Source organism: Lepus europaeus, chromosome 8, assembly GCF_033115175.1.
Source record: "Lepus europaeus isolate LE1 chromosome 8, mLepTim1.pri, whole genome shotgun sequence".
Lineage (NCBI taxonomy): Eukaryota > Metazoa > Chordata > Mammalia > Lagomorpha > Leporidae > Lepus > Lepus europaeus.
In genome coordinates this window covers 89,165,068-89,192,535 of record NC_084834.1, presented here as the reverse complement: position 1 = coordinate 89,192,535, position 27,468 = coordinate 89,165,068, and the positions used below count along the sequence as shown (strand labels likewise).

The window sequence follows — 27,468 nt, the reverse complement described above, 5'->3', positions numbered from 1 at the left end:
TCAGAGCAAGGTGCTTTGAGACCAAGCTTCCTTGATTAAGAAATTGGAAACCAGGCAAAATGATGGACTACTCCTTGGGAGAGGCTTATTTTATGATTGACCCAGAGCTATATTACACATGTTTAAAAATTAGTATTACCCACTGTTCTTAGAATAAACCTAAAAGTTGGATTACCATGTTTTAAAAAATTTGTAGCTGATAAATAAAATTTGAACATACTTACAGGATACCATGTGCTGTGTTGATACATGTGTTCACTTCGGGGTAAATATTGAGTATGTCTTCAAATGTTTATCATTTTTTTTTTAGTTAAAGACTTCAGCACCTCTCTTCCAGCTTTATATTTTATATACACACACAGAGTACAAAATCTGTAGTCACCCTATTGTGCAATAGAACACCAGAACTTCTTAACCCTGTCTTACTATATAACTTTGTACCCATTAATCAACATTTCCCCTCCCCTCACTTTTCCCTGCTCTTCCCAGCCTCTAGTAACCACCACTCTTGTATGAGAATAACTTTTTCAGGTTATGTATGTGAGTGAGATCATGTAGTATTTATCTTTTTGGCCTTGGGCTTAGTTCATGTAACGTGACCTCTATGTTGTTGCAGATGACAAGAATTCACCTTTTTGTGGCTGCACAGTGTTCCCATCGTATATATGGACCATATTTTCTTTTTCTATTCATCATTTGATGGACTCTCAGATTGTTTTATTTCTTGCTGTTGTAATGAGCGTGGGAGTTAAAATGTCTCTGACAGACTGACTTCATTTCCTTTAGCTGTGTACCGAGTAATAGGATCACTGAGGCCGGCACCATGGCTTAACAGGCTAATCCTCCGCCTTGTGGTGCCGGCACACCAGGTTCTAGTCCCGATTGGGGCTCCGGATTCTGTCCCAGTTGCCCCTCTTCCAGGCCAGCTCCCTGCTATGGCCCGGGAAGGCAGTGGAGGATGGCCCAAGTGCTTGGGCCCTGCACCTGCATGGGAGACCAGGAGAAGCACCTGGCTCCTGGCTTTGGACCAGTGAGATGCGCCGGCCGAAGCAGCCATTGGAGGGTGAACCAATGGCAAAAAGGAAGACCTTTCTCTCTGTCTCTCTCTCTCACTATCCACTCTGCCTGTCCAAAAAAAAAAAAAAAAAAAAAAGGATCACTGAATCATGTGGTACTTTGATGTTTAATTTCTGGGGGGACCATCCATACTATTTTCCACGATGACTATCCTAATTTACATTCCCACCAGCAGTGTACCAGGATTCCTTTTTTTCTGTGTCCTCACTGGCATCTATTATCTTTTGTGTTTTTGATAATAGATTAACTAGAGTGAGATAGTACTTCATCATGGCTGCGATTTGCACTTCCCTGATGATGAGTGACTTTGAGCATCTTTTCATGTACCTGTTGGTCTATTCAGATCTGTTCCCCATATGTTAATTGGATTCTTTGCTCCTGTGATAGTGAGTTGAATTCTTCTAATAGCCTGATTATTAGCCATTTGCAAGTTGCATAGTTCACAAGTATTTTCCCTCACTTTCTGGGTTGTCCATTCCATTTTCTTTCTGAAGTCCCACATGCCTATTTTTGTTTTTGTTTCCTGTGAGTCATCTTTATAAAATTCTTGTCCAATCCATTGTCTTGAAGTGCTGCGTCTATGTTTTCTTCTAATAGGTTCTTGTCACATATTTTGATATTTAATCCATTTTGAATTGCTTTTTGTATGTGATGAAAGATAGGGGCCTAGTCTGATTATTTTACATGTGGATATCAAATTTTCCCACCATCATTTATTGAAGAGTCTGTCATTTCTTCAGTGTGCATTCTTAGCGCCTTTGTTAGACATCAGTTGGCCATTAACGTGAATTTACTTCAGTGAGTTCCCTGCCTTCTGATATTTTCTTTTTACTTGTCAGCACCTCTTCAGTTTGAGGAACACTCCAGCGTATCTTCTAGGACACGTCTGGAGGTGATAAATTCTCTCAGCTTTTGTTTGGGAGTGTCTGTCTCTCCTTGTCTGAAGGATAACTTCTGACCAGGCACCCATTTCTGTACGTCTAGATTACTGTTTTTTACTTTATCCTTTTTCACAGAATTCCTATGTTAATCTGAGAAGGAAAATTCCTACATTGAATGAAAGCACCATTAAGAGATGGATTGCTGATGTGGGGACCAAGCAATGGCAGAACACAAAAAGGTATGTGCGTCCTGCATGTCTGACTGTGCTTAGGTATTTGCAGACAGGAATTGCTGAAACCGCTTCTGCACAGTTTGGAGGTGGGGAGGTTCTGTGGCCCCCCAGTGTGCTGGCTAAGATTGTGAGAGAAGCAGAACCAGCAGCAGCTGGGTATTTCTGTCTGCTGATCGGCTGATAGATCTGTCGATAGAGAGATTAATTTACTTTAATGAGTGGGATCCTTTGATGTGAGGGCTGGACCCCAGTGTTTGTATGTTTCCTATTCACAGATGAACAGCTGGAGCAGCCTGCTTCAAACCTTGCAGTTTCTACCCTGTGTAAAGATCATGCTTACTCTTACAAACATCATCTTTTAGAAAAATTTTCATATAGGGCCTCTAATGTTGGAAAAATTGTTGTACAAAACAGTTGCACGAATAATTTTCAGAGCATAAAACTACATATACCCCCTTCATTTAATTTCTGATCATTTATTTTGTTTCCACTTCAGTGAAACAGAAATAAATAGGGCTTGCACTGTTGGGTGGCATGAGAGTTATTTTGTTTGTCCAAGAAAATAGTGACCCTAAACCAAGTTTTTTCCTATTTCACCGAGGCTTCTCTAAGTATATCTCTTTTTATTTCCCATGTTTGCCACTGAAATTTTGTGATATAACAAATGGAGCAGACTTTTAAATGGCAAGAAAATAATGTGAACAAATAGAAGACAAGTTTGAGGACAAGTGTAAGATGTTTATTTATCATGTCTCATGCGGTAAGGAGACATACTGTAGGATTTGGTTTAACCACTGTCTTTTTCCTAATGTAGGGAAATTCGAGAGATATTTACATCTTCTGCTTGCCTGACTGGAAGTTTTTTAAGACAAAGGTAAAATATATAATGAAATCATCTTACACGTATATGGAAGAATATATAAGATGATTAAAGGGTAAAATAATTATCTCTTTTTAAGATTACTTTTTAAACAAAAGCATAGATTTATTTACTGTACAAAATGTCAAAACTACAGACACAAACAAAAAAAAAATGAAATTTACCCATAATCTACCACTTACGAGTGAATATCCTTTTTCTATGCAAACATACTCTTTTACAACAGAGGGATCATACTGGTTTTTCCATACCTTAATTGATTTACTCAGTTGTTTAATGCTAGATATTGAAGATTCTTTTTTTGTTTGTTTGTTTGTTTTTTTTTTATTAAACTTTTATTTAATGAATATAAATTTCCAAAGTATAGCTTATGGGTTACAATGGCTTCCCCCCTCCCATAACTTCCCTCCCGCCCGCAACCCTCCCCTTTCCCGCTCCCTTTCCCCTTCCATTCATGTAAAGATTCATTTTCAATTCTCTTTGTATACAGAAGATCAGTTTAGTATATATTAGGTAAAGATTTCAACATTTTGCCCATATAGCAACATCAAGTGAAAAAACTACCATTGGATTACTAATTATAGCATTAAATAGCAATGTACAGCACATTAAAGACAGAGATCCTACATAATTTTTTTTCAAATTAATTAATTTTCTATGCCATTTCCATTTTAACACCAGGTTGTTTTTTTTTTTTTTTTCATTTCCAATTCTCTTTATATACAGAAGATCACTTCAGTATATAATTAGCAAAGACCTCATCAGTCAGCGCCCACACAGAAACGCAAAGTATAAAAATACTGTTTCAGTACCAGTCATAGCATCACTTGGCTTTAGACAACACATTAGGGACAGATCCCACATGGGGTGTAAGTACACAGTGACTCCTGTTGCTGACTTAACAATTTGACACTCCTGTTCATGGCGTCAGTAATCTCCCTAGGCTCTAGTCATGAGTTGCCAGGGCTATGGAAGCCTTTAGAGTTCGCTGACTTTGATCTTATTCCCATAGGGTCATAGTCAAAGTGGATGTTCTCTCCTCCCTTCGGAGAAGGGTACCTCCTTCTTTGATGGCCCCGCTCTTTCCACTGGGATCTCACTCACAGAGATCATTCATTTAGGTCTTTTTTTTTTTTTTTCCATGATATCTTGGCTTTCCATGCCTGCTATACTCTCATGGGCTCTTCAGCCAGATCTGAATGCCTTGAGGGCTGATTCTGAGGCCAGAGTGTTGTTTAGGACATCTGCCATCCTATGAGTCTGCTGTGTATCCCACTTCCATGTTGGATCTTTCTCTCCCTTTTTGATTCTATCAGTTAGTATTAGCAGATACTTGTCTTGTTTGTGTGATCTCTTTGACTCTTAGACCTATCAGAGCTATCAATTGTGAGCTGAAATTGATCACTTGGACTAGTGTGATGGCATTGGTACATGCCATCTTGATGGAATTGTGTTGGAATCCCCTGGCACATTTCTAACTCCACCATTTGCGGCCAGTCCGATTGAGCATGTTCCAAATTGTTCATCTCCTCCCTCTCTTTTTCCACTCTTAGATTTAACAGGGATCACTTTTCAGTTAAAATTTAAACACCTAAGAATAATTGTGTGTTAATTACTGAGTTCAACCAATAGTACTAGAACAACAACAACAACAACAAATACTAAAAAGGATAAAGTATTACATTGTACATCTAAAGTCAGGACAGGAGCTGATCAGTTCATTGTTGCTTATAGTGTCCATTTCACTTAACAGGTTTCCCCTTTGGCGCTCAGTTGTCACCGATCAGGGAAAACAAATGATATTTTTCTCTTTGGGACTGGCTTAATTCACTCAGCATGATGTTTTCCAGATTGCTCCATCTTGTTGCAAATGACTGGGTTTCGTTGTTTCTTACTGCTGTATAGTATTCTATGGAGTACATGTCCCATAATTTCTTTATCCAGTCTACTGTTGATGGGCATTTGGGTTGGTTCCAGGTCTTAGCTATTGTGAATTGAGCTGCAATAAACATTAATGTGCAGATGGCTTTTTTATTTGCCAAATTTATTTCCTTTGGGTAAATTCCAAGGAGTGGGATGGCGGGCCTGGTTCGTACTTGGATGGGAGATATTGAAGATTCTTAAGATTTTCTGAGTATTAGAAAAAGCAATTTTGTACTTCTTTTCCTAAATATTTGTATATTTCTTTAAGACAATTTTGTCATGTTTTTAGATGCGATTGTTTTATAAAGACTGTATGTATATGTAGACAGTGAATGCACTAAATTCAGCACAAATGTAAATCAAGGGTTAAGCTATTTATCCGTTCCACTGATAAATTTCTGTTGGAAAACTAAGAATTTACTGTGCTGAAGCCTTTCTTTGGTCCTCACCTTTCAATTCATGTGACTGGAAGAAGTAGTCACATTATTTCAGAAACAAGAAAAACTTCTGTCATTTTTCTGTGGCTGTTTTTTCCACTGGAAAATAAATACTTAGTGATTATCTATTTAATATTCGACAATACCTGAGTTAAAATCTTATAGTATTATAGTTGATATAGCCTTGATAGTTTCTGCCATCTTAGAAATAATTGTATGTTTGCTGTTGCATTTGCAATTGTACCTGTACTCAGCCAAACTATTATAGTTATTTTTTATTTATTTGAAAGGTGGAGAAACAGAGACAGCTAGCCAGAGTTCTTCTGTCTGCTGGCTCACTTCCCAAATGCCTACAACAGCTAGGGTTGGGCCAGGCTTAGGAAGTTGAGGAAAAGGTCCTTTTATTGAGATGTGATTGTAGAAGAAATGTTGCCTCTAGGTAGATAATCCAATGGAGTACTTCCTCTTGAAGTGTCCTTTTCAGTTTACTTATCCATTTATGTGTTTCTCTTCATTTTACAGAAAGGCTACAGAGCCCAAGTCTGTTCACGTGGACTTAAATATAGCAAGAAATGCCTTTAAGGAGCTGACCCAGAAGGACTGGATCACTAACACGGTAGTATCCCTCAGATTGCTATTTGAGGAATAAACTATACTAGAATTTCTCTTAAAAGAACACAAAATTTCAGAAGAAATATCATGTTTAAAATATTCGGAGGCACTGTCGGGTATCTAGATAAAGTTAAACTTAGCATTCAGGGGTGCGCCCATTTAGGGTGAATGAGTTGGTATAGTGGTCCCTCAGGTTACAAATTGTGTAAATGTTGCATCTGTACAAACACACACACTAACATGCCCACACATTCCTGGGAGGGGATCTTTTCAACTCAGGACTTAGGAAGATGGTTAAGAATTTGTTGAGATTGCCATACTAGAATAAGAACATTTTATATAAGTATACAGAAATGAGAATGTGAACATCCCCCTCACTAAGGACAATTTTGCATCCTTTTCCTCTATGCTTTGTTGTATCACACATCTTCCTTTTCTGTAGGTTCTAGAATCTTCTTTGTGGAACTGTTGCTTCCTGTTTCAATAGCATTATTACTCTCTTTAGTGTTTTCTACACTTGTAGACACCCCAAGTGTGCCTTCTCTGTGAGTTTAGTCTTCTTGATTGCAGCATTCTCTAATTTATTTCCCTGTTCTGTAATGCTAGCTCCTCTAGAGATGGTAGTCTTCGCTGTGTTCTCACAGTCCTTTTCTCTCTGGTTCCCTCTTTTTCCCTTGTCTCCTGCTCCTTCCTTCTTGTCCCTGCACAGCACCCACACTCCTCAGTCTGTCCCTCTGTTTCTCTCTCGTTCTCTTGTATCTCCCTGCTCTTCTTCCCAGCTTCCCTGCCTACAGTGTTGGTTTGTCTACCATAGTCAGCATTCTCTGTCTGAGCTCAGATTTTTTCTTTCACATGCCTTTTCTCTTAGACGGCAATGGAAGGTTGAATTCTGCTGCCTCTGACAGAATTGTGGCCTGGTGTGGGATTTCAGACAAATGGATCCCTTATTATGTGCTCCTGTCAGGACCTGGGAGCACTCAGCGGTGCTGTGATACTGAGCAAAGACGGGTCCTATGGACTCTTTATCAGTGTTTGTTGCTGCTCACTTTCATTTAAAATCTTGCCCTTGAAGAGCTTAGCTCTGTGTAAGAGTCTGAGCCTTGCTGCCATGAATGTAGCCATCAGGTGGTCACCAGAAATGGGCGGCCATTTCCACCTCTGAAGGGAAGGGCTAGGACCAGTTCATCACTACAGGCCCTCTTCCTTACTGATTACATCTCAGTTGGGCCAGAAAAATAACCCGTAGTGTACAAGCGATAGTATCATGGGGCATTCTTCCCCTCTGTTGCTTCAGTGGGAAATGAGACCAGATCTGTGATGTTTCTATCTGAGTCCACATGTGGACTCACGGGCTTTCAGCACTTGTTCACTTACTCTGCAAGCATTTCAGCAGTGCCCCATGCTGGGCCCTGGAGTGATGACTGGTGATGACAGACGTGCCTCCTGTCCTTCTGAAGCTTGTCGTGTAGTTGGGGGGCACAGACACAGACACAGACACGCAGGTGTCACAAGACCCGTGTGTCTCACACCCTGCTGTCTTTCCTAGTGCTGAGCTTAGCATGTGTGCAGTGAGTGTATGAACAATGGCTTTGCATAATTGTTGCTGTGGAGGGCAGTGAGGGACTAGCCTTAGGATGCCAAGCACAAGCTGCCCAGAGTTTCCTGGCTGTCCATAGGGAAAGGGCATTCCATGGAGCCAGGAAAATATCATCAAGGCATGCAGGGTGAAACAACAGAACTGGCTTGGGTGGATTGCTGTCATGCTGAAGGGTTTGGAGTAGGTGGCGTGTGGTTCCAGGCTGAGGTTCATGGTGAGACAGGAGGTGGGAAGAGTGCCACTGGATGTTAACTGAGGAGAAGTGTCAGGAGTTGTGTGTGACTTCATGAACTGTACCTCATAGGACGAGGCCAGGATCACAGTTTAACAGAAAAGTAGTAATTATGAGAGTTTGTTTATTTAGAGATAGAGTAACAGCACATCCAGAGGAGATTCCCCTTTAGCTGTGTGACCTTGAGCAACTTACTTAATTTCTCTGAGGCTCAAATTTCTCATCTATAAAATTAGATGGTTAAGAATATTTATAATATCTGTAAACCATTTAGCACAGTGTCTGGCAAATGCCAGGTACTCCATAAATACTATCTGATCTTGATAGTGGATTTTTAAACAAATTGGTTACTGCAATCTGAGCAGGCATTATACAAATTCAGAATAGAGTCTGAACTTTTCCTGAACAGTTGATTCTGAATTAAGGAAACAAGGAGATTAGAAGGCCTAGAAATAAGAATTTGTGATGGACACAGGTATTTCTGAGAGGATATTAGGAAACCATGTTTGGTTTTGTTGTTGATGTTGTTGCTTTTTGTTGGGTTTTTGGTTTTTATTCCGTTTGGCTTTTCTGGGGTTATGATCTTCCTATTAAAAAAAATGAGGTGGGATAGTATAACCCAGAGGGTACAATATAGTGCTTACTTAGTGGAGAGAGCTGCCTGTTTATTCTGAATCCATTGTTCATCCAGTGTGAATTTTTCTTTCTTTCTTTCTTTTTTTTTTTTTTTAAGATGTAGTTTATTTAGTTGAAAGATGCAATTATGCAGAGAGAGCTTCCATCTGCTGGTTCACTCCCCAAATGACTGTAATGGCCAGGGTTATGCCAGACTGAAACCAGGAGCCAGGAGCTTCTTCTGGGTCTCCCACATGGGTGGAGGGGCCCAAGCGCTTGGATCATTCTCTGCTGCTTTCCCAGGTTGCACTAGCAGGGAGCTGGATCAGAAGTGGAGTAGGCAGGACTTGAAGCAGCACCTGTATGGAATGTCGGCATTGTAGGTGGTGGTTTTATGTGTCGTGCCACAACGCCGGCCCCCAGTGTGAGTCTTGTATGTGGGATTTCTTCTGGATCTCCTTCCTGCCCCTCAGAGTTGAGTTGAATTATTACATGACTATGCCTCTGGTACTTCGGAGGCCAGGTGATGTGTCAACATAGGTTTTAGAAAAATGGGTTATTCTCATTTCATAGTGGAATGAAACTCTGGCTTCTGTGCCTTGCTTCAGTGCAATAAGTGGCACCGGTTCTTGCTGAGTTTTGAATGCCTTTCCCTGATCTTCCTGACCACAGATAACCACTTGTCTCCGTGATAATTTGCTCAAGAACCTTCCAGTTCATTCTCCACACCAAGAAGCCTTAGAAGTTTTCTTCCTTCTCCCAGAATGTCCTGTGATGCATGCTTGTAACAACTGGGAGAGCCTGGTGCTTCCATTTGCAGATGCTGTTTATAGATTGAGCAACCAGTCTTCGGTGGTTCTGGGTAAGGTTGATGATTTACTTTTGTAAAGACTGTGCCCATCTAATCAGAGAGAAATAACATCTAGCAAAGTTATAGTAAAGCTGAGATAATTATAAATGTTTTCTTTTGGGTGAGGTCTTTAATTTTAGACTAAAGATTATATAATGTAATAATTATATATATATAATAATTACTGTGGTGATAGAAAATAAATTATTCTAGTACCTTCTTAGAATTCTTGGATTGATGCACCTGCATTGTTTGGCCATGAGGTCCTGTGTCCCCAGCTTTCCATTGTGAAAAATTTAACAAACAAAAGTTGAAAAAATAGTGCAAGAATTACCTGTGTGCTCTCTTCCTTAGAGTCAGCATCAGTAAACTATCAGACTTTGTCTCTTTATGTATGGATTGTATTTCATTTTGATTGAGCTATTTGAAAGTAAGTTATGGACACAATATTTTACCATTCACCTTAGAATATGGAATATTCTATTATCATGACATCATTCTCATATCTAATGAAATTAGCCAGAAATTTTAATAGTCTAATACTGAAACCATATTCAGATTTCTCTAGCTTTCCTAAAAAATTGTATAGATTAAAATAATTATTTATGATTTAAGAGGCAGAGGACAGACAGAGCTCCTGTGTATTGGTGCACCTCCCAAATGCCCACAGTGGCCAATCCAGATCTCTCACATGGGTCGCAGGAATCTAGCTATTTGAGTCATTACTGCTACCTCTCAAGGTCTACATTAGTGGGAAACTGGAATCATAAGCTAGACCCAGAAATCAAACCCAGTCTGGTGTGGGATACAGGCATTGGCCACCAGGATAAATGGCCCGCCTCTTTTTTTTTTTTTTTTTTTTTTTTTGGTAAGAATTCAGGTAAATTATATTGGATTCCCACATCTAGACTGTCTGGTTATTTCTTCCTCTGTCTGTATTTCCAGTCCACTAGAAATTAGGTTTAGGGGACATGTATAGATTCTGGTGGGGATTTTAATATTTGTGGTGTACTTAACTTAAGGAAGTTCATTCTTTGTTTTATTAAATCTAGATAACTTTGTTAAAGCGTATAAAGCTACTATGGAGTTTTATAAGTATTGTTTATTTGAGAGACAGAGAAAGCTCCCAGCCTCTAGTGTACTCCCAAAATAGCTGGGGCTGACATGGGGCCAGAGCCAGGAGCTGGGATAGCAATCTAGGCCTGCCATGTAGGTGGCAGAAGCCCAATTACATGAGCCGTCACTGATACCTCCCACTGTCTGCATTTGTAGAAAGTTGGAGTTATGAGTTGGAGTCTGGGATCAAACCTAGGCACTCTGATGTGGGCACCTTTCCTGCTAGGTTTAACATTCACCCGCAATTGGCTTGTTTTTCAAAATGCTCAAAGATTTTTTTTTAATAGTTAAAAACTTGGGGCCAGCAGGTTAAGCTGCTGTCCGCAACATCAGAATTCCATAAGAGTGCCGGTTCAAGTCCTAGCTGCTCTACTTTCCCATCTAGCACCCTGCTAATATACCTGGGAAAACAGTGGAAAACGGCTCAAGTGCTTAGACCACCACTACCCATGTAGGAGACACAGATGAAGTTTCAGGCTTCTGGCTTGGACTTGGCCCAGCCCCAGCCATTGTGGCCATTTGGGGAGTGAACTAGTGGATAGAAGATCAGTCTGTCTGTCTTATCCTCCTCCTCCTTTTCCCTCCCCCCCACTCCCCGTCTGTCTCCCTCTATCACTCTGCCTTGCAAATAAATAAATAGATCTTTAAAAATAGTAGTTAAAAACTCAGTTTATATAATCAATTATTAATCTAGTTTTTAATATATTATGCTACTTCATGTAGGGAAAGAACATGATCAATTTGATTTTGTGTGTGTTTTTCCATTGATTAATTAGATCTGTTTCTATGTTCTGTCAAGGAATTTTCCCAGGGGGTTAAAATCTTAACTTTCAATGGGAGCTGTATTTATTCACTGAAAATGTATGGTTTTGTAATTGTAATATATAGTAAGCTGTGTTGTGGAGTGTACAGTGAAATACTGACCACTTTTTAACCTTTAAGATTCCAAGACTAAAAATGCAGACAGTCATATTTACCTTCTTGATCTTCCTCAGAGGAGTACTGGGCAACTCTGGAAGAATCTGCTTTCAGGCGAATAGTCCAGATGGCCAAAAGCACCATTGTCTCTCAGCTGCGTTATTGGTCCGAGAGTGCTGAGAATAACTATCACATTAAAGTTCTCCTGGAAATGATGAAAAAGCTACACAGGGTAAGGGCTCCTCTAGCTACCTCTGCATCTTGGTATTTGGTAATAAACATTCTCTTGCTTTCAGCTGGCCTGAATCTTAAGCAGACTGATAGAAAACAAAGTTTATATTGCTATTTTATATTTATTTGAAAGACATAGTTACAGAAAGAGAGAAGGAGAGACAGAGAGAGATCTTGTGTCTGTTGGTTCACTCCCCTTATGGCCAGGAATAGACCAGGCTGAAACCAGAATTTCATCCAGGTCTGCCACATGGCTTGGGCTGTCTTCTGCTGATTTTCCAGGCCATTAGCAGGGAGCTGGATCAGAAGTAGAGCAGCTGGGACACAAACAGGTGTGCCGCTGGCTCAGGCAGTGGCTTTACCCATTATGCTATAACACCAGCCCCTATATTGCTGTTTTTTAAATGTTGTTTTTTTGTGAGTTATATGATACATGTAAATGAACACATACATAATATTTATGTACAGTTTGAATAAAAATAATATTAGTGTACCTACCATCCATGTTATAAACAAAACATTTCCAGTGTTTAAGAAGTGCCTGTGAATCTCTCACTAATTATGCCATACTTCTACCTCCCAGAGGTAGCTGTAATCCTGGATTTGGGGCTAATCATGCTCTTATTATTTTATGATTGTATCCCTGGACACTCTGTTGTTCTGTTATTCTATTTTTGAAGTTTATTTGAATAGAATGCATGTGTACTCAGCAGTTTTATAGATTTATCTAGTTTAACCATGTGCCCATCTTCCTTTCCATGCTGCATCACAGTCCATTGTATGAATGTGCCGTAATTGATTTGCCTGTGCCAGTATTCATGCACCTGTTTGTTGTTTGCAATCCGTGGTTGGTTTGGTTTGGGAGTTAGGACATTCCTCTCTGGAAAAAAAGCATGTTCCTGAAACACTCTGGTAGCATTTCTCCTGGTCTTCCTGTATTAGGAATGGGGTTTTGGTTTTCTTTTTTTTTTTTTCCTGGAATATTTATTTATTTTATTGATTTAAAAGGCAGAGTGACAGAGAGAGAGAGAGAGGAACAGACAGACATCTTCCAACTGCTGGTTCACTCCCTAAATGGCTACAACAGCCAGATTTGAGCCAAGCCAAAGCCAAGAGCCTGGAACTCTACCTAGGTTTCTCATGTGGGTGGCAGGAGCCCAAGCATCTGAGCCGTCTTCCACTACCTTTCTAGGAACTGGAGCAGGGAGTTGGATTGGAAGCAGACAGAACTCAGATTGTCACTCTGATTTTTGATGCAGATGTGCAAGGTGACTTAACCCACTATGCCATAATGCTGGTCCCCTGGATTTGGTTTTCATATCTGATTCTGGGATTGATAAATTGAGGTTGGGTGTGTGTTCCTTATGGTGTGCCAGTCCCTCTTCTGAAGTGGCTGGACCAGGTTCAGTTTCCTCCTGGAGATGATGAGAATTTCTGCTGCTCTGCATCTGATTTGAAAATTCCGAAAGTATTTTCAATATGAAATGGTGCTGAATTATGGCTTAATTGTATTTCCCTATCCTAATGCCCCACAGCATCTTGCATGTATATAATTGTAGCATTTGTTTCCTCTTCTATGAAATGCCTATCCTTGACCTTTGTTCACTTTACTTGGATGTTTGACTCGTTTTAGTGACTGTAGTTCTTTTCATCCAGATACTAATTGTTAGTCAGAAATATTGCAAGCATTATTTCCCAGTTTATAGCTTGTTTTTCACTCTTTGGTGTTTTCTGATGAAATCATATTTTTTACCCAAAGATTTACTTTATTTATTTGAAAGAGTTACAGAGAGAGGTAGAGACAGAAAGAGAGAGAGGTCTTCCATCCACTGGTTCACTCCCCAAATGGCTGCAACAGTTGGAGTTGAGCCGATCCGAAGCCAGGAGCCAGGAACTTCTTTCAGGTCTCCCACATGGGTGAGGGGTCCAAACACATGGGCCATCCTCTTCTGCTTTGCCAGGTAGCATTAGCAGGGAATTAGATCAGAAGTGGAGCAGCTAGAACTCGAACCAGTGCCCATATGGGATGCCGGCGCTGCCAGAGTTTAACCCACTGCACCACAGTGCTGGCCCCTGAAATAATATTTTTAATTTTAATGTACATAAATTAATCAGTCTGTTCATTTATTTGTTTTTACTCCTGTGTTCTAGTTACAAACTTTTTTTTCACATCAGGGTTTTTAGTGATTACTGCATGTTAGGGATCAGCAGTTTTTTCTGAAAAGGACCAGATCATAACTGCTTTCTACTTCATGAGGCATATGCTTTCTGTCTGTGTTCCAGTAAGACTTTGAAAAATAGCTGAGAGCTGGATTTGGTCCCTAAAACCTTGGTAGTCTTCTAGGAGGATGGCCAGAGAAAGGGCACAGAGGCCCATGTAGCACGTTAGAATCTGTAATAGATTAGATATACAAAGCTAGCTAATAAACCGCTCAAGAAGATAAAGTATACTGTGTCCCCCTGCCTTGACAAATGTACCTGCATGGTGGTAGGCAAGGCCAGGGTTGAGTTCAGAAGTCTCAGGCTCCTTAAAGTTCTGCACTGACAGGCAGCAGCTCCAATGGAGCCCTCCCCAGTCCTCTGCTCTTCATTTCCTACCTTGATCTTGTCCTGCCCAGTGAGGGGTGTCATGTGCACGTATGTGGACATTTCTGTCCCACATGCAAGTTCATTCCACTTGCCACTGTGGGCACAATGTAGCCAGCCTGAGACCTGGGAGGAAGCTTGCCTGTGACTCAGTCCCCTCTCAGAGACCAGCCCGGGAAGGAGCCTGCGCAGGTCGTGGAAGCTGGGGCCATTTCATGAGGAAGTTCCGAGTCCTGGGTATCCAGAGGCCAGGCTGGCAGGGGATGTGTGGGCTACAGTGAGCAGAGAGCATTGGCACTGTGGGAAGGGGCTTGGCTGGAGGAGGGCCGCAGCAGGGACAATGAAATCGCAGTCCTTGGTTGAGAATTTCAGCTTTGCTTTCACAATTTGGTATTTAATCAATTGGAAATTTATTTTTCATATGCTAAACAGTGACACCTCACCATCTACCGACATGTTGCACTTTCCTCATTACAGGCAGTATAAATCTATCTAAGACAAGTGCCTGTGGGGCGGGGGCACGTTGCTAGGTGGTCTTCTGCACATTGTTTATGTGTGCAGTCCCACGTTAATTTCGTGTCTGGGAAGTGAAGTACTCATCTGATTTTTAAAGTATGTCCTGGCTTTTTTGGGCATTTGGTTCTTCCCAATAAATTTTAGGATGTTAAGTTGAACACACATGTGTATGCACACACACACACACACATGTACACAGGAAGTTTGATTGGAGTTATACTGAAACTGTATTTCACTTTGGGGGAAACTGACATCTTCACTATTGTGAATTTAACAGTGTCTGTTTCTCCATTTATTGGGGTTTCATGAGGTTTTCTTATTGTGAAAGTCTTAGATACGTTATTCATACATGTCCCAAGATATTTCAGTTTTGTAGGTTATCGTAAAAGTTATTTTAAAAATCTTATCTGCTACTGGTATATAGAAATTCATTGGATTTTGAATATTGAGTCTTATATCCAGCAATTTTGCTAAATTCTTAGGCTATAGCTAGTAACTTACTTTTGAATTTTATGTTTTCTTTCTTTTTTTTCAGATTTATTTTATTTATTTGAAAGAGTTACAGAAAGAGAGGTAGAGACGGAAAGAGAGGTCTTCCATCTGCTGGTTCACTCCCTAAATGGCCACAATGGCTGGAGCTGAGCTGATCAGAAGCCAGGAGCCAGGAGCTTCTTTCCGGTCTTTCATGTGGGTTCAGGGGCCCGAGGACTTTGGCCATCTTCCACTGCTTTCCCCAGTGCATTAGCAGAGAGCTATACCAGAAGTAGAACAGCCAGGACTAGAATTGGCACCCATATAGGATGTTGGCACTATAGGCCAGGGCTTTAACCTGCTGCACCACAGCGCCAGCCCTTATAATTTTTTTTTAGCAATCAAAACATGGGAAAAAAAGTTCATGGAGGAACTGATGCTGTGGCATAGCAGGTTAAGCTACCATCTGCAATGCCAGCATCCCATATGGGTGGTTGGAGAACTGGCTGCTCTGCTTCTGATCCAGCTCCTTGCTTATGCACCTGGGAAAGCAGTGGACAGTGCCCAAGGGCTTGGTCCACTGCACCCACATGGGAGACCCAGATGAAACTCCTGGCTCTTGGCTTTGGCCTGGCCAAGCCCTGGCCATTGCAGCCATTTGGGGAGTGAATCAGTGGATGGAAGATCTTGGTCACTCTCTTTCACTCTTTCTGTAATTCTTTCAAATAAATGAGTAAATTTTTTTTTAAAAAAGGTCATGGAAAATGAAATTTAAGATGAGCTTAATTTGGTGAGATACACTTTTAAATTCATGCATGGGGGTATTAAAGATTCATGGAATACATGGAGGGAGGAAGAGATGAAGGAGGGGGTGTATTATATTCTTAGAATGGTATCTATGAACCACATGGAATTTTTCATTGCATTAATAAAAATAAGTAAATAAAAACTATGCTATGAAAAACCAATGCATGAATTTGAAAACAGCAGCCCTGCAACACAGCATTGGTTTATCAAAATGAAAAATAGAAGAAAGACCTGGCAAATGAATATTGCCATCGGTCAAATAGTCATTAAGTATTACTGGATCTGTCCTATATGTAGTATTGCCAAATAAGAAGCCTCATTCCTGATTAAATGGAGCTGATAGCCATTATGATTTATTTTTCTGAAACTCACTTCTTTGGAGAGCTGGAGGCAAATCTGGGATCAAAAAGCCACTGTCTGGATTGGCCATTTGTCTCATGCACATCAGCTGATTACACAGTTACTTAGATTCCTTGTGACCATCAAGCTTAGATATAGAAGTAAGTTTTTTTTTTTAAGATTCATTTATTTATTTGAAAGTCAAGAGTTACACAGAGCGAGAAGGAGAGGGAGAAGGAAAAGGAGAGGAGGAGAGAGAGAGAGAGGGAGGGAGGGAGGGAGGGAGGGAGAGAGAGGTCTTCCATCTGCTGGTTTACTCCCCAATTGGCCGCAATGGCTGGAGCTGAACCTATCTGAAGCCAAGAGCCAGTAGCTTCTTCCGGGTCTTCCACGTGGGTGCAGGGTCCCAAGGACTTGGGTCATCTTCTACTGCTTTCCCAGGCCATAGCAGAGAGCTGGATAGGAAATGGTGCAGCTGGGTCTCAAACCGGTACCATATAGGATGCTGACACTGCAAGTGGTAGCTTTACCCACTATGCCACAGTGCCGGCCCCTGGGTCTCATATTGATGGGGGCAGGTGTACTTGTTATTTCTCTAATTTGAACAGTCTGGACATTGTCTCTTTTTCCACTGAAAAATTGAAGTTCAAGTTCACTAGGTTTGGCAGATGCTCTCCAGTAAAGCTACCTTCATTCAGTTAGTGTTTGACCTGATGATCCCATGTCTACTTAGAAAATTGGCAGTTTCTTAAGTATGCCAGTGATAGTTTATCCTGTATTCTAGTAGTTCTTAGTGTATTGTGACACCTAATTTATCACACGACTGAAGAAAAAATCTGCCATACTATTGAAAAGCAATGGTTATATTGACTGTTGTTGAAGGTTTTGTATAAAAGAGAAGGAAGAATAAAAAAAAATTGCTTTGAAAAATTGAGAAATTTATGGAAGAGCTCAAGAAGAGTAGATTCCAGTGAGCTTTTGTCACTTCGAGAGTTGGGAGAAATGCTGATGCAGCCACAAAGAGCTCTTCAGGGGATCCTGCTCTGTCCTTTGACCCTAACAGAATATTTGATATTTATCAAACCCCATACCTCAGAAGGGGGCCACAAGAGAACATGAGGACGAAGCACCCACTGCATTCACCATCTTGTGATTCTGGGGACCCTGAGCCTAATGGCAGTGCAAGGCCAGGGTCAGCAGGACCCTTGCCACAGGGGTGAAACAGCCTCGCCATAATTGGTAGTTCTGCTGGAAGGCAGGGATCATTTGGAATTGCAGAGCCACTGGGAATATCACAAACTATTGGTCTTATTGTACACAGGAAAGAAAAGTTTATAGAAAACCTTCTGAGAATTAGAATGTCAGGCAGGTGTATCCACATCCAGCTCAAATCCTGGTAGTCACTTGATGTCCCAAGTCTAGTTTCATGAATATTCAAAACCTTTACTGACTGATGCCAGGATATTCATGTGTCACAGCAAATCCAACCATCTCATGGGACGCAGGGCTGAAAAGCCCCCACAGTTCATTGAAGGAATGTTCCATGAGTAACTAAGAAGAGAGGACATCTATAAGTGGTAGTTTGTTAAGCTCTGAAGAACAAATCATAAAGAATTAGGCCCTATGGAAAGCCAAGACACTGTGGCAAAAAATGACCTAAATGACAGATGTCTGTGAGTGAGATCCCAGTAGAAAGAATGGGCTGTCAAAGAAGGAGGTACCTTTCTCTGAAGGGAGGAGAGAACTTCCACTTTGATTATGGCCTTGTCTAAATAAGGTCGGAGTTTGTGAACTCAAGGCTTCCATAGCCTTGGCAGCTCATGACAAGAGCCTCGGGTGATTACTGACGTTATAAATAAGAGTGTCAATTATGGCCGGCACCACGGCTCACTAGGCTAATCCTCTGCCTGTGGCACCGGCACCCCGAGTTCTAGTCCAGGTTGGGGCACTGGATTCTGTCCCAGTTGTTCCTCTTCCAGTCCAGCTCTCTGCTGTAGCCCGGGAAGGCAGAGGAGGATGGCCCAAGTGCTTGGGCCCTGTATCCACATGGGAGACCAGGAGGAAGCACCTGGCTTCCTGGCTTCAGATTGGCACAGTGCTCCGGCCGTAGTGGCCACTTGGGGGGTGAACCAACGGAAGGAAGACCTTTCTCTCTGTCTCTCTCTCTGTGTGTCTCTCTCTCACTGTCTAACTCTGGCCAAAAAAAAAAAAAAAAAAAAAGAGTGTCAATTGTTAAATCAACAACAGGAGTCACTGTGCATTTACTCCCCATGTAGGATCTCTCTCCTTAGTGTGTTGTACTTTGTGAATAAACGGTAAAACTAGTATTCAATACTTTATATTTTGTGTGTCTGTGTGGGTGCAATCTGTTGAAATCTTTACTTAGTATATACTAAGTTGATCTTCTGTATATAAAGATAATTAAAAATGAATCTTAATGAAGAATGGGATGGGAGATCCCAAGCCTCTAAGGCTCCATCAAAAGCAGACAGTCCACTTAATACAGTCATAGTATAACAAGAAAAAACACAACAGCGAGGGAAGAAGAATCCAAAGAATATCTCCACAATGCCAAGCAACAAATGCAGAAACAGAGGAAACAAGAACAAGGAAGACATTATGACACCCAAAAATGAACAAGACACCCCAAGCCAAGATTATGAAGATGATGAGATGGAAGAAATGCAAGATACGGATTTCAAAAAATTTATGATAAGAACAATTAGAAGTTTTCAAAAACAAATGCTTGAGCTACGGAATTCCTTACTGGACAGGATAGAAAATCTCCTTCGAGAAAATGAAAACTTAAGGAGGAATCAAAATGAAATGCAGAAACTAGTAGAACAGGAAAGTGTGATAGTGAAGAGAAATCAAAACGAAATGAAGAACTCAATAGATCAAATGGCAAACACATTAGAGAGCCTTAAAAACAGAGTCAGTGAAATAGAAGAGAGAATATTGGACTTAGAAGACAGAGCACAGGAAAGTATACAGTCAAACCAAAGAAAAGAAGAGGAAATTAGAAATCTAAAAAATATTGTCGGAAATCTACAGGATACTATTAAAAAACCTAACATTCGGGTTCTAGGAGTCCCTGAAGGCAATGGAGAGAGAGAAAGGATTAGAAGGCCTTTTTAGTGAGATACTTGCAGAGAACTTCCCGGGTTTGGAGAAGGACAGAGACATCCTAGTACAGGAAGCTCATAGAACCCCTAGTAAACATGACCAAAAGAGATCCTCACCACGACACCTTGTAATTAAACTCACCACAGTGAAACATAAAGAAAAGATTCTAAAATGTGCAAGAGAGAAACGTCAGATTACTCTCAGAGGATCTCCAATTAGACTCACAGCAGACTTCACATCAGAAACCCTACAAGCTAGAAGGGAATGGCGAGACATAGCCCAGATACTAAGAGAGAAAAACTGCCAGCCCAGAATATTATATCCTGCAAAGCTCTCATTTGTGAATGAAGGTGAAATAAAGACCTTTCACAGCAAACAGAAACTGAAAGAATTTGTCACCGCTCGTCCAGCCCTGCAAAAGATGCTTAAAGATGTGCTACACACAGAAACACAGAAACACGGTCATCAATATGAAAGAAGGTAAAGGAAGGAAACCTCACAGCAAAAGATCACAGGAAACTCAAAGCATATATTAGAAAATATCTTTGGGAAATGGCAGGGCAAAGTTACTCCTTATCAATAGTCACATTGAACGTTAATGGCCTGAACTGTCCAGTTAAAAGACACAGATTGGCTGATTGGGCTAATGAACAAAACCCATCTATTTGCTGCTTACAAGAAACACATCTTTCCAACAAAGATGCATGCAGACTGAAAGTGAAAGGCTGGAAAAAGATATACCATGCCAACAGAAATGAAAAAAGAGCGGGTGTAGCCATCTTAATATCAGACAACATAAACTTTAACACAAAAACTGTTAAGAGAGACAAAAAGGGGCACTATGTAATGATTAAGGGATCAATTCAACAGGAAGATATAACGATTATCAATGTATATGCACCTAATTTCAGGGCACCAGTTTATTTAAAAGATTTGTTAAGGGACTTAAAGGGAGACTTAGACCCCAATACAATAGTACTGGGGGACTTCAATACTCCACTCTCAGAAATAGATCAACAGGACAGAAGATCAGCAAGGAGACAGTAGATTTAAATGACACTATAGCCCAAATGGATCTAACAGATATCTACAGAACTTTTCATCCTGCACATCAAGCATTTACATTCTTCTCAGCAGTACATGGAACCTTCTCTAGGATTGACCACATACTAGGCCATAAAGCAAGTCTCAGCAAATTCAAAAGAATTAGAATCATATGATGCAGCTTCTCATACCATAAAGGAATGAAGTTGGAAATTAGCAACTCAGGAATCCCTAGAGCATATGCAAACACATGGAGATTGAACAACCTGCTCCTGAATGAACAGTGGGTCATAGAAGAACTTGAAAGAGAAATCAAAAACTTTCTGGAAGTAGATGAGGATAACAGCACAACATACCAAAACTTATGGGATATAGCAAAAGCAGTGTTAAGAGGAAAGTTTCTATCAATAGGTGCCTACATCAAGAAATTGGAAAGGCACCAAATAAATCTCAAGGGTCTAGAAAATCTGCAGCAAACCAGACCCAAACCCAGTAGCAGAAGAGAAATAATTAAAATCAGAGAAGAAATCAACAGGATTGAATCCAAAAAAAATTACAAAAAATCAGCCAAACGAGGAGCTGGTTTTTTGAAAAAATAAACAAAATTGACACCCTATTGACCCAACTAACTAAAAAAAGAAAAAAAGACCCAGATCAATAAAATCAGAGATGAAAAAGGAAACATAACAACAGACACCATAGAAATAAAAAGAATCATCAGAAATTACTGTAAGAACTTGTATGCCAGCAAACAGGGAAATCTATCAGAAATGGATATATTCTTGGACACATGCAACCTACCAAATTGAGCCAGGAAGACATAGAAAACCTAAACAGACCCATAACTGAGACAGAAATTGAAACAGTAATAAAGGCCCTCCCAACAAAGAAAAGCCCAGGACCAGATGGATTCACTGCTGAGTTCTACCAGTTCTTCTCAAACCATTCAGAACAATCGAAATAGAGGGAATCCTCCCAAATTCTTTCTATGAAGCCAGCATCACCTTAATTGCTAAGCTGGAAAAAGATACAGCATTGAAAGAGAATTACAGACCAATATCCCTGATGAACATAGATGCAAAAATCCTCAATAAAATTCTGGCCAATAGAATGCAACAACACATCAGAAAGATCATCCACCCAGACCAAGTGGGATTTATCCCTGGTATGCAGGGATGGTTCAATGTTTGCAAAACAATCAACGTGATACACCACATTAACAGACTGCAGAAGAAAAACCATATGATTATCTCAATAGACACAGAGAAAGCATTTGATAAAATTCAACACCCTTTTATGATGAAAACTCTAAGCAAACTGGGTATGGAAGGAACATTCCTCAATACAATCAAAGCAATATATGAAAAACCCATGGCCAGCATCCTATTGAATGGGGAAAAGTTGGAAGCATTTCCGCTGAGATCTGGTACCAGACAGGGATGCTCACTCTCACCACTGCTATTCAATATAGTTCTGGAAGTTTTAGCCAGAGCTATTAGGCAAGAAAAAGAAATTAAAGGGATACAAATTGGGAAGGAAGAACTCAAACTATCCCTCTTTGCAGATGATATGATTCTTTATTTAGGGGATCCAAAGAACTCTACTAAGAGACTATTGGAACTCATAGAAGAGTTTGGAAAAGTAGCAGGATACATAATCAGTGTACAAAAATCAACAGCCTTTGTATACACAGGCAATGCCACTGCTGAGGAAGAACTTCTAAGATCAATCCCATTCACAATAGCTACAAAACAATCAAATACCTTGGAATAAACTTAACCAAGGACGTTAAAGATCTCTACGATGAAAATTAAAAAACCTTAAAGAAAGAAATAGAAGAGGATACCAAAAAATGGAGAAATCTTCCAGTTTTATGAATTGGAAGCATCAATATCATCAAAATGTGCATTCTCCCAAAAGCAATTTATACATTCAATGCAATACCAATCAAAATACAGAAGACATTCTTCTCAGATCTGGAAAAAATGATGCTGAAATTCATATGGAGACACAGGAGACCTCGAATAGCTAAAGCAATCTTGTACAACAAAAACAAAACTGGTGGCATCACAATACCAGATTTCAGGACATACTACAGGGCAGTTGTTATCAAAACAGCATGGTACTGGTACAGAAACAGATGGATAGACAAATGGAACAGAATAGAAACACCAGAAATCAACCCAAACATCTATAGCCAACTTATATTTGATCAAGGATCCAAAACCAATTCCTGGAGTAAGGACAGTCTATTCAATAAATGGTGCTGGGAAAATTGGATTTCCACGTGCAGAAGCATGAAGCAAGACCCATGCCTTTCACCTTACACAAAAATTCACTCAACATGGATTAAAGACTTAAATCTATGACCCGACACCATCACATTATTAGCATTGGAGAAACCCTGCAAGATATAGGTACAGGCAAAGACTTCTTGGAAAAGACCCCAGAAGCACAGGCAGTCAAAGCCAAGATTAACTGTTGGGATTGCATCAAATTGAGAAGTTTCTGTACCTCAAAAGAAACTGTCAGGAAAGTGAAGAGGCAACCAACAGAATGGGAAAAAATATTTGCAAACTATGCTACAGATAAAGTGTTGATAACCAGAATTTACAAAGAAATCAAGAAACTCCACAACATCAAAACAAACAACCCACTTAAGAGATGGGCCAAGGACCTCAATAGACATTTTTCAAAAGAGGAAATCCAAATGGCCAACAGACACATGAAAGAATGTTCAAGATCACTGGCAATCAGGGAAATGCAAATCAAAACCACAATGAGGTTTCACCTCACCCCAGTTAGAATGGCTCACATTCAGAAATCTACCAACAATAGATGCTGGAGAGGATGTGGAGAAAAAGGGACACTAACCTACTGTTGGTGGGAATGCAAACTGGTTAAGCCACTAAGGAAGTCAGTCTGGAGATTCCTCAGAAACCTGAATATAACCCTACCATACAACCCAGCCATCCCACTCCTTGGAACTTACCCAAAGGAAATTAAATTGGCAATCAAAAAGCTACCTGCACCTTAAAGTTTATTGCAGCTCAATTCACAATAGCTAAGACCTGGAACCAACCCAAATGCCCATCAACAGTAGACTGGATAAAGAAATTATGGGACATGTACTCTATAGAATACTATACAGCAGTCAAAAACAATGAAACCCGGTCATTTGCAACAAGATGGAGGAATCTGGAAAACATCATGCTGAGTGAATTAAGCCAGTCCCAAAGGGACAAATATCATATGTTCTCCCTGATCGGTGACAACTAACTGAACACCAAAGGGGAACCCTGTTGAAGTGAATTGGACACTATGAAAAACAGTGACTTGATCAGCTTTTGTCCTGACTGTTGATGTACAATGTAATACTTTATCCATTTTAGTATTTTTTTTTGTTCTAGTACTATTGGTTGAACCCTTAATTAACACACAATTATTCTTAGGTGTTTAAATTTTAACTGAAAAGTGATCCCTGTTAAATTTAAGAGTGGGAAAAAGAGAGGGAGGAGATGTACAATTTGGGACATGCTCAATCGGACTTGCCTCAAATGGTGAAGTTAGAAACGTGCCAGGGGATTCCAGTACAATCCTATCAAGGTGGCATGTACCAATGCCATCTCACTAGTCCAAGTGATCAATTTCAGCTCACAATTGATCACACTGATAGGTCTAAGAGTCAAAGAGATCACACAAACATGACTAGTGTCTGCTAATACTAACTGATAGAATCAGAAAGGGAGAGAACAATCCATCATGGGAAGTGGGAGACACAGCAGACTCATAGAATGGCAGACGTCCTAAATAGTACTCTGGCCTCAGAATCAGCCCTTAAGGCACTCGGATCTGGCTGAAACGCCCATGAGAGTATTTTAGGCATGGAAAGCCAAGACACTCTGGAAAAAAAAAAAAAAAGAAGACCTAAATGAAAGATCTCTGCGAGTGGGATCCCAGTGGAAAGAACAGGGCCATCAAAGAAGGAGGTACCTTTCTCTGAAGGGAGGAGAGAACTTCCAATTTGACTATGACCCTGTCGGAATAAGATCAAAGTCGGCAAACTCAAAAGGCTTCCATAGCCTTGGCAACTCATGACAGGAGCCTAGGGAGATTACTGACGCCATGAACAAGAGTGTCAAATTGTTAAGTCAACAACAGGAGTCACTGTGTACTTACTTCTCATGTGGGATCTCTGTCCTTACTGTGTTGTCCAATGTGAAGTAATGCTACAACTAGTACTGAAACAGTATTTTACACTTTGTGTCTCTGTGTGGGTGCAAACTGTTGAAATCTTTACTTAATATATACTAAATTGATCTTCTGTATATAAAGAGAATTGAAAATGAATCTTGATGTGAATGGAATGGGATAGGGAGCGGGAGATGGGAGGGTTGTGAGTGGGAGGGAAATTATGGGGGGGGAAAGCCATTGTAATCCATAAACTGTACTTTTGAAATTTATATTTAATAAATAAAAAAAAGAAAAAGAAAAAAAATAAGAATGGGATGGGAGAGGAAGTAGGAGATGGGATGGTTTGCGGGTGGGAGGGTAGTTATGGGGGGAAAAGCCACTATAATCCAAAAGTTGTACTTTCAAAATTTATATTTAATAAATAAAAGTTAAAAAAAAAAGAATTAGGCCCTGAGGTGCTTTGGATTCATATTATGTTGATTTTTGTCCCGTGGACTTAAAATTCTCTGAAGTTTTCATATGAACTGAGAATAACTAGAAGTTTATCATTTTATCATCAGTCACCCTTATTGAATCTTAGGTATTCTTTAATATCCATGGGAATTTGGGGTTTTGGCAGTGGAGGAGGTGTTGAACAGAATTTTATTCTGGTCACTAAAAGTGTTTAATTTACTATTTTCCTCTGATAACCTAATATTCATCGAGAAAAACTGTCATTAAATATGAAACTTTCTCATAAGTCACATTTTATTTCAGGTAAATCAGACTACGTGTCTTGTGCCTGAAGAAGTGTTCGTAGTGGATGAACTCTTAGACTGGCTCAACTTTTATGGAGAAGCATATAGAAGGTGCTCTGGGAAAACGAACTTGGTAAGCATTGCATTTATAGGGAGATACTGATAATCCAGAATTTAATATGGGCCTTTCTGCTATAACTTTCAACACGAGTTTCTTAAAATCCTTGCATTCTGCAGGATTACATATTTGAAGCCGCAGGGCACAAGGGAAAAGCAAGAATCCTCAAAACCTGTGTGATTTTGTAGCCAGAGTCCTGGCAGAAAAGTGTCTGATACCCAGGGATCGACCAGGCAGTCAGCTCATGGAGAGCGCTACGAGCATATGAAAATGCATGAAAGGAAAAGGGCAGAAATCTGTCCACACTCTGATCAAAGACTGGTGACACTGAGACAGCCCAGATGGATGTGAGCTCTGATGGACTCCAGGTCACCACAGGAGGCAGTGTGACTCCCCCCTGAGCTAAGAGCCAGCAAGGGAGGGCTGCTGCTCTGGGAAGGGTGGCCTGGGGGTGGCAGTGCTGTTTTCTTTTTATTTATTGATTTATTTTGTTCGCATACATTTCATAAATATACCTTTAGGAATATAGTAATTCTTCCCACCGTACCCGCTCTCCTACCCACACCCCCACCCTTCTTCCTCTTCCCTCTCCTTTTCCCGATCTTGTTTACTACGAAGGGCTATTTTTCATTTTCTAAAATATAGTTCAAGGGCTCCTCTTGCCAGTGCAGCAGCTGACAGAGGAGTTTTTCCTTTCTCCAAAGACTATAATTCTTTCTCCATCTAGCACATCAACCCCCGCCCAGCAACAACCCTGTGTGAGCTCACCAGCTATCCACATTTTGTCAGCCTCCCCTTACCAGGTGCAGGTGAGCTCATTCCCACTGCTGGAGCTCAGGTGGCAGCAGAACTCTTTTGGAAGGTGTCCAGAATTTATTATTGCTAAATTAAATGGGCATTGAAAACACAAGGTTTATATACCTTTCATTGATACTTACTAAACACACTTGCTTCTGCTAGTACTGCTGACCAGCATTTTGGATTGCTTTGTCTGGAGTTCTGAGTCCTTAAACTGTCAGGGATTTAAGACTATAAGGTGGCCAGCCCACGGCTCAATTGGCTAATCCTCCGCCTTGCAGCGCTGGCACACCAGGTTCTAGTCCCGATTGGGGCTCCGGATTCTGTCCCGGTTGCCCCTCTTCCAGGCCAGCTCTCTGCTATGGCCCGGGAGTGCAGTGGAGGATGGCCCAAGTGCTTGGGCCCTGCACCTGCATGGGAGACCAGGAGAAGCACCTGGCTCCCAGCTTCGGATCAGCGCAATGTGCCAGCCGCAGCGGCCATTGGAGGGTGAACCAACGGCAAAAAGGAAGACCTTTCTCTCTGTCTCTCTCTCTCACTGTCCACTCTGCCTGTCAAAAAAAAAAAAAAAAAAAGACTATAAGGTAAGGTCTAAGATTTCTCTGTCCTGTAATTTATAATAGTTGTCATTTCCATTTTTAGGAAACTTCAGCAGAGGAACAGCGTTGTGTCTCATTCAGTAACTTTTCATTTGTCTTTAATACTCTGACAAAAATTAAACTACTATATGCAGACTCACTTTTAAAAATTCAGGTATGTATACCTATTTGCCTTCATTAACATAAATCCGATGATAAATACCTTTGTAAGCATGCTGCACCTGGGGAGTGATAAGGGAGCTGCCCACTGTGAGACCAGTGATTGTGGCGTTTAGGAGCTCAGACTCTAATGCAGGCAGGGTGGGCAGTCATCATTTGCATTGGCTCAGCCTTGAGATGGATCAGGGCCTCAGTTGTGCAGGTTGGAGCTGGGCCAGCAGGCCTCGTGCTAGAGTTTGTGCTTGAAGTTGGCAACTGCATCCTCCCGTCTTCTGAGTAGGACTAGAGAGGGATAATAAAGTTGGGCTTGGTTAGGACAAGGCCATTACTTACGGAGATGCAGTCAAATGGAAAAAACATCAGGGAGAGAGG

General features: G+C 40.7%; 1 protein-coding gene across 1 annotated transcript in view; it reads left to right on the top strand.

Moving 5' to 3' along the window:
- The window catches only part of HERC5 (HECT and RLD domain containing E3 ubiquitin protein ligase 5), a 66,890-nt gene that overhangs the window by 15,736 nt on the left and 23,686 nt on the right, over nt 1-27,468 (top strand). The window contains exons 9-15 of the mRNA XM_062198913.1: nt 2,094-2,197; nt 3,006-3,065; nt 5,954-6,047; nt 9,160-9,349; nt 11,449-11,603; nt 25,442-25,555; nt 26,981-27,091. Of these exons, the coding sequence (XP_062054897.1) occupies nt 2,094-2,197; nt 3,006-3,065; nt 5,954-6,047; nt 9,160-9,349; nt 11,449-11,603; nt 25,442-25,555; nt 26,981-27,091 (828 nt within the window). The remainder of the gene's footprint in view (nt 1-2,093; nt 2,198-3,005; nt 3,066-5,953; nt 6,048-9,159; nt 9,350-11,448; nt 11,604-25,441; nt 25,556-26,980; nt 27,092-27,468) is intronic.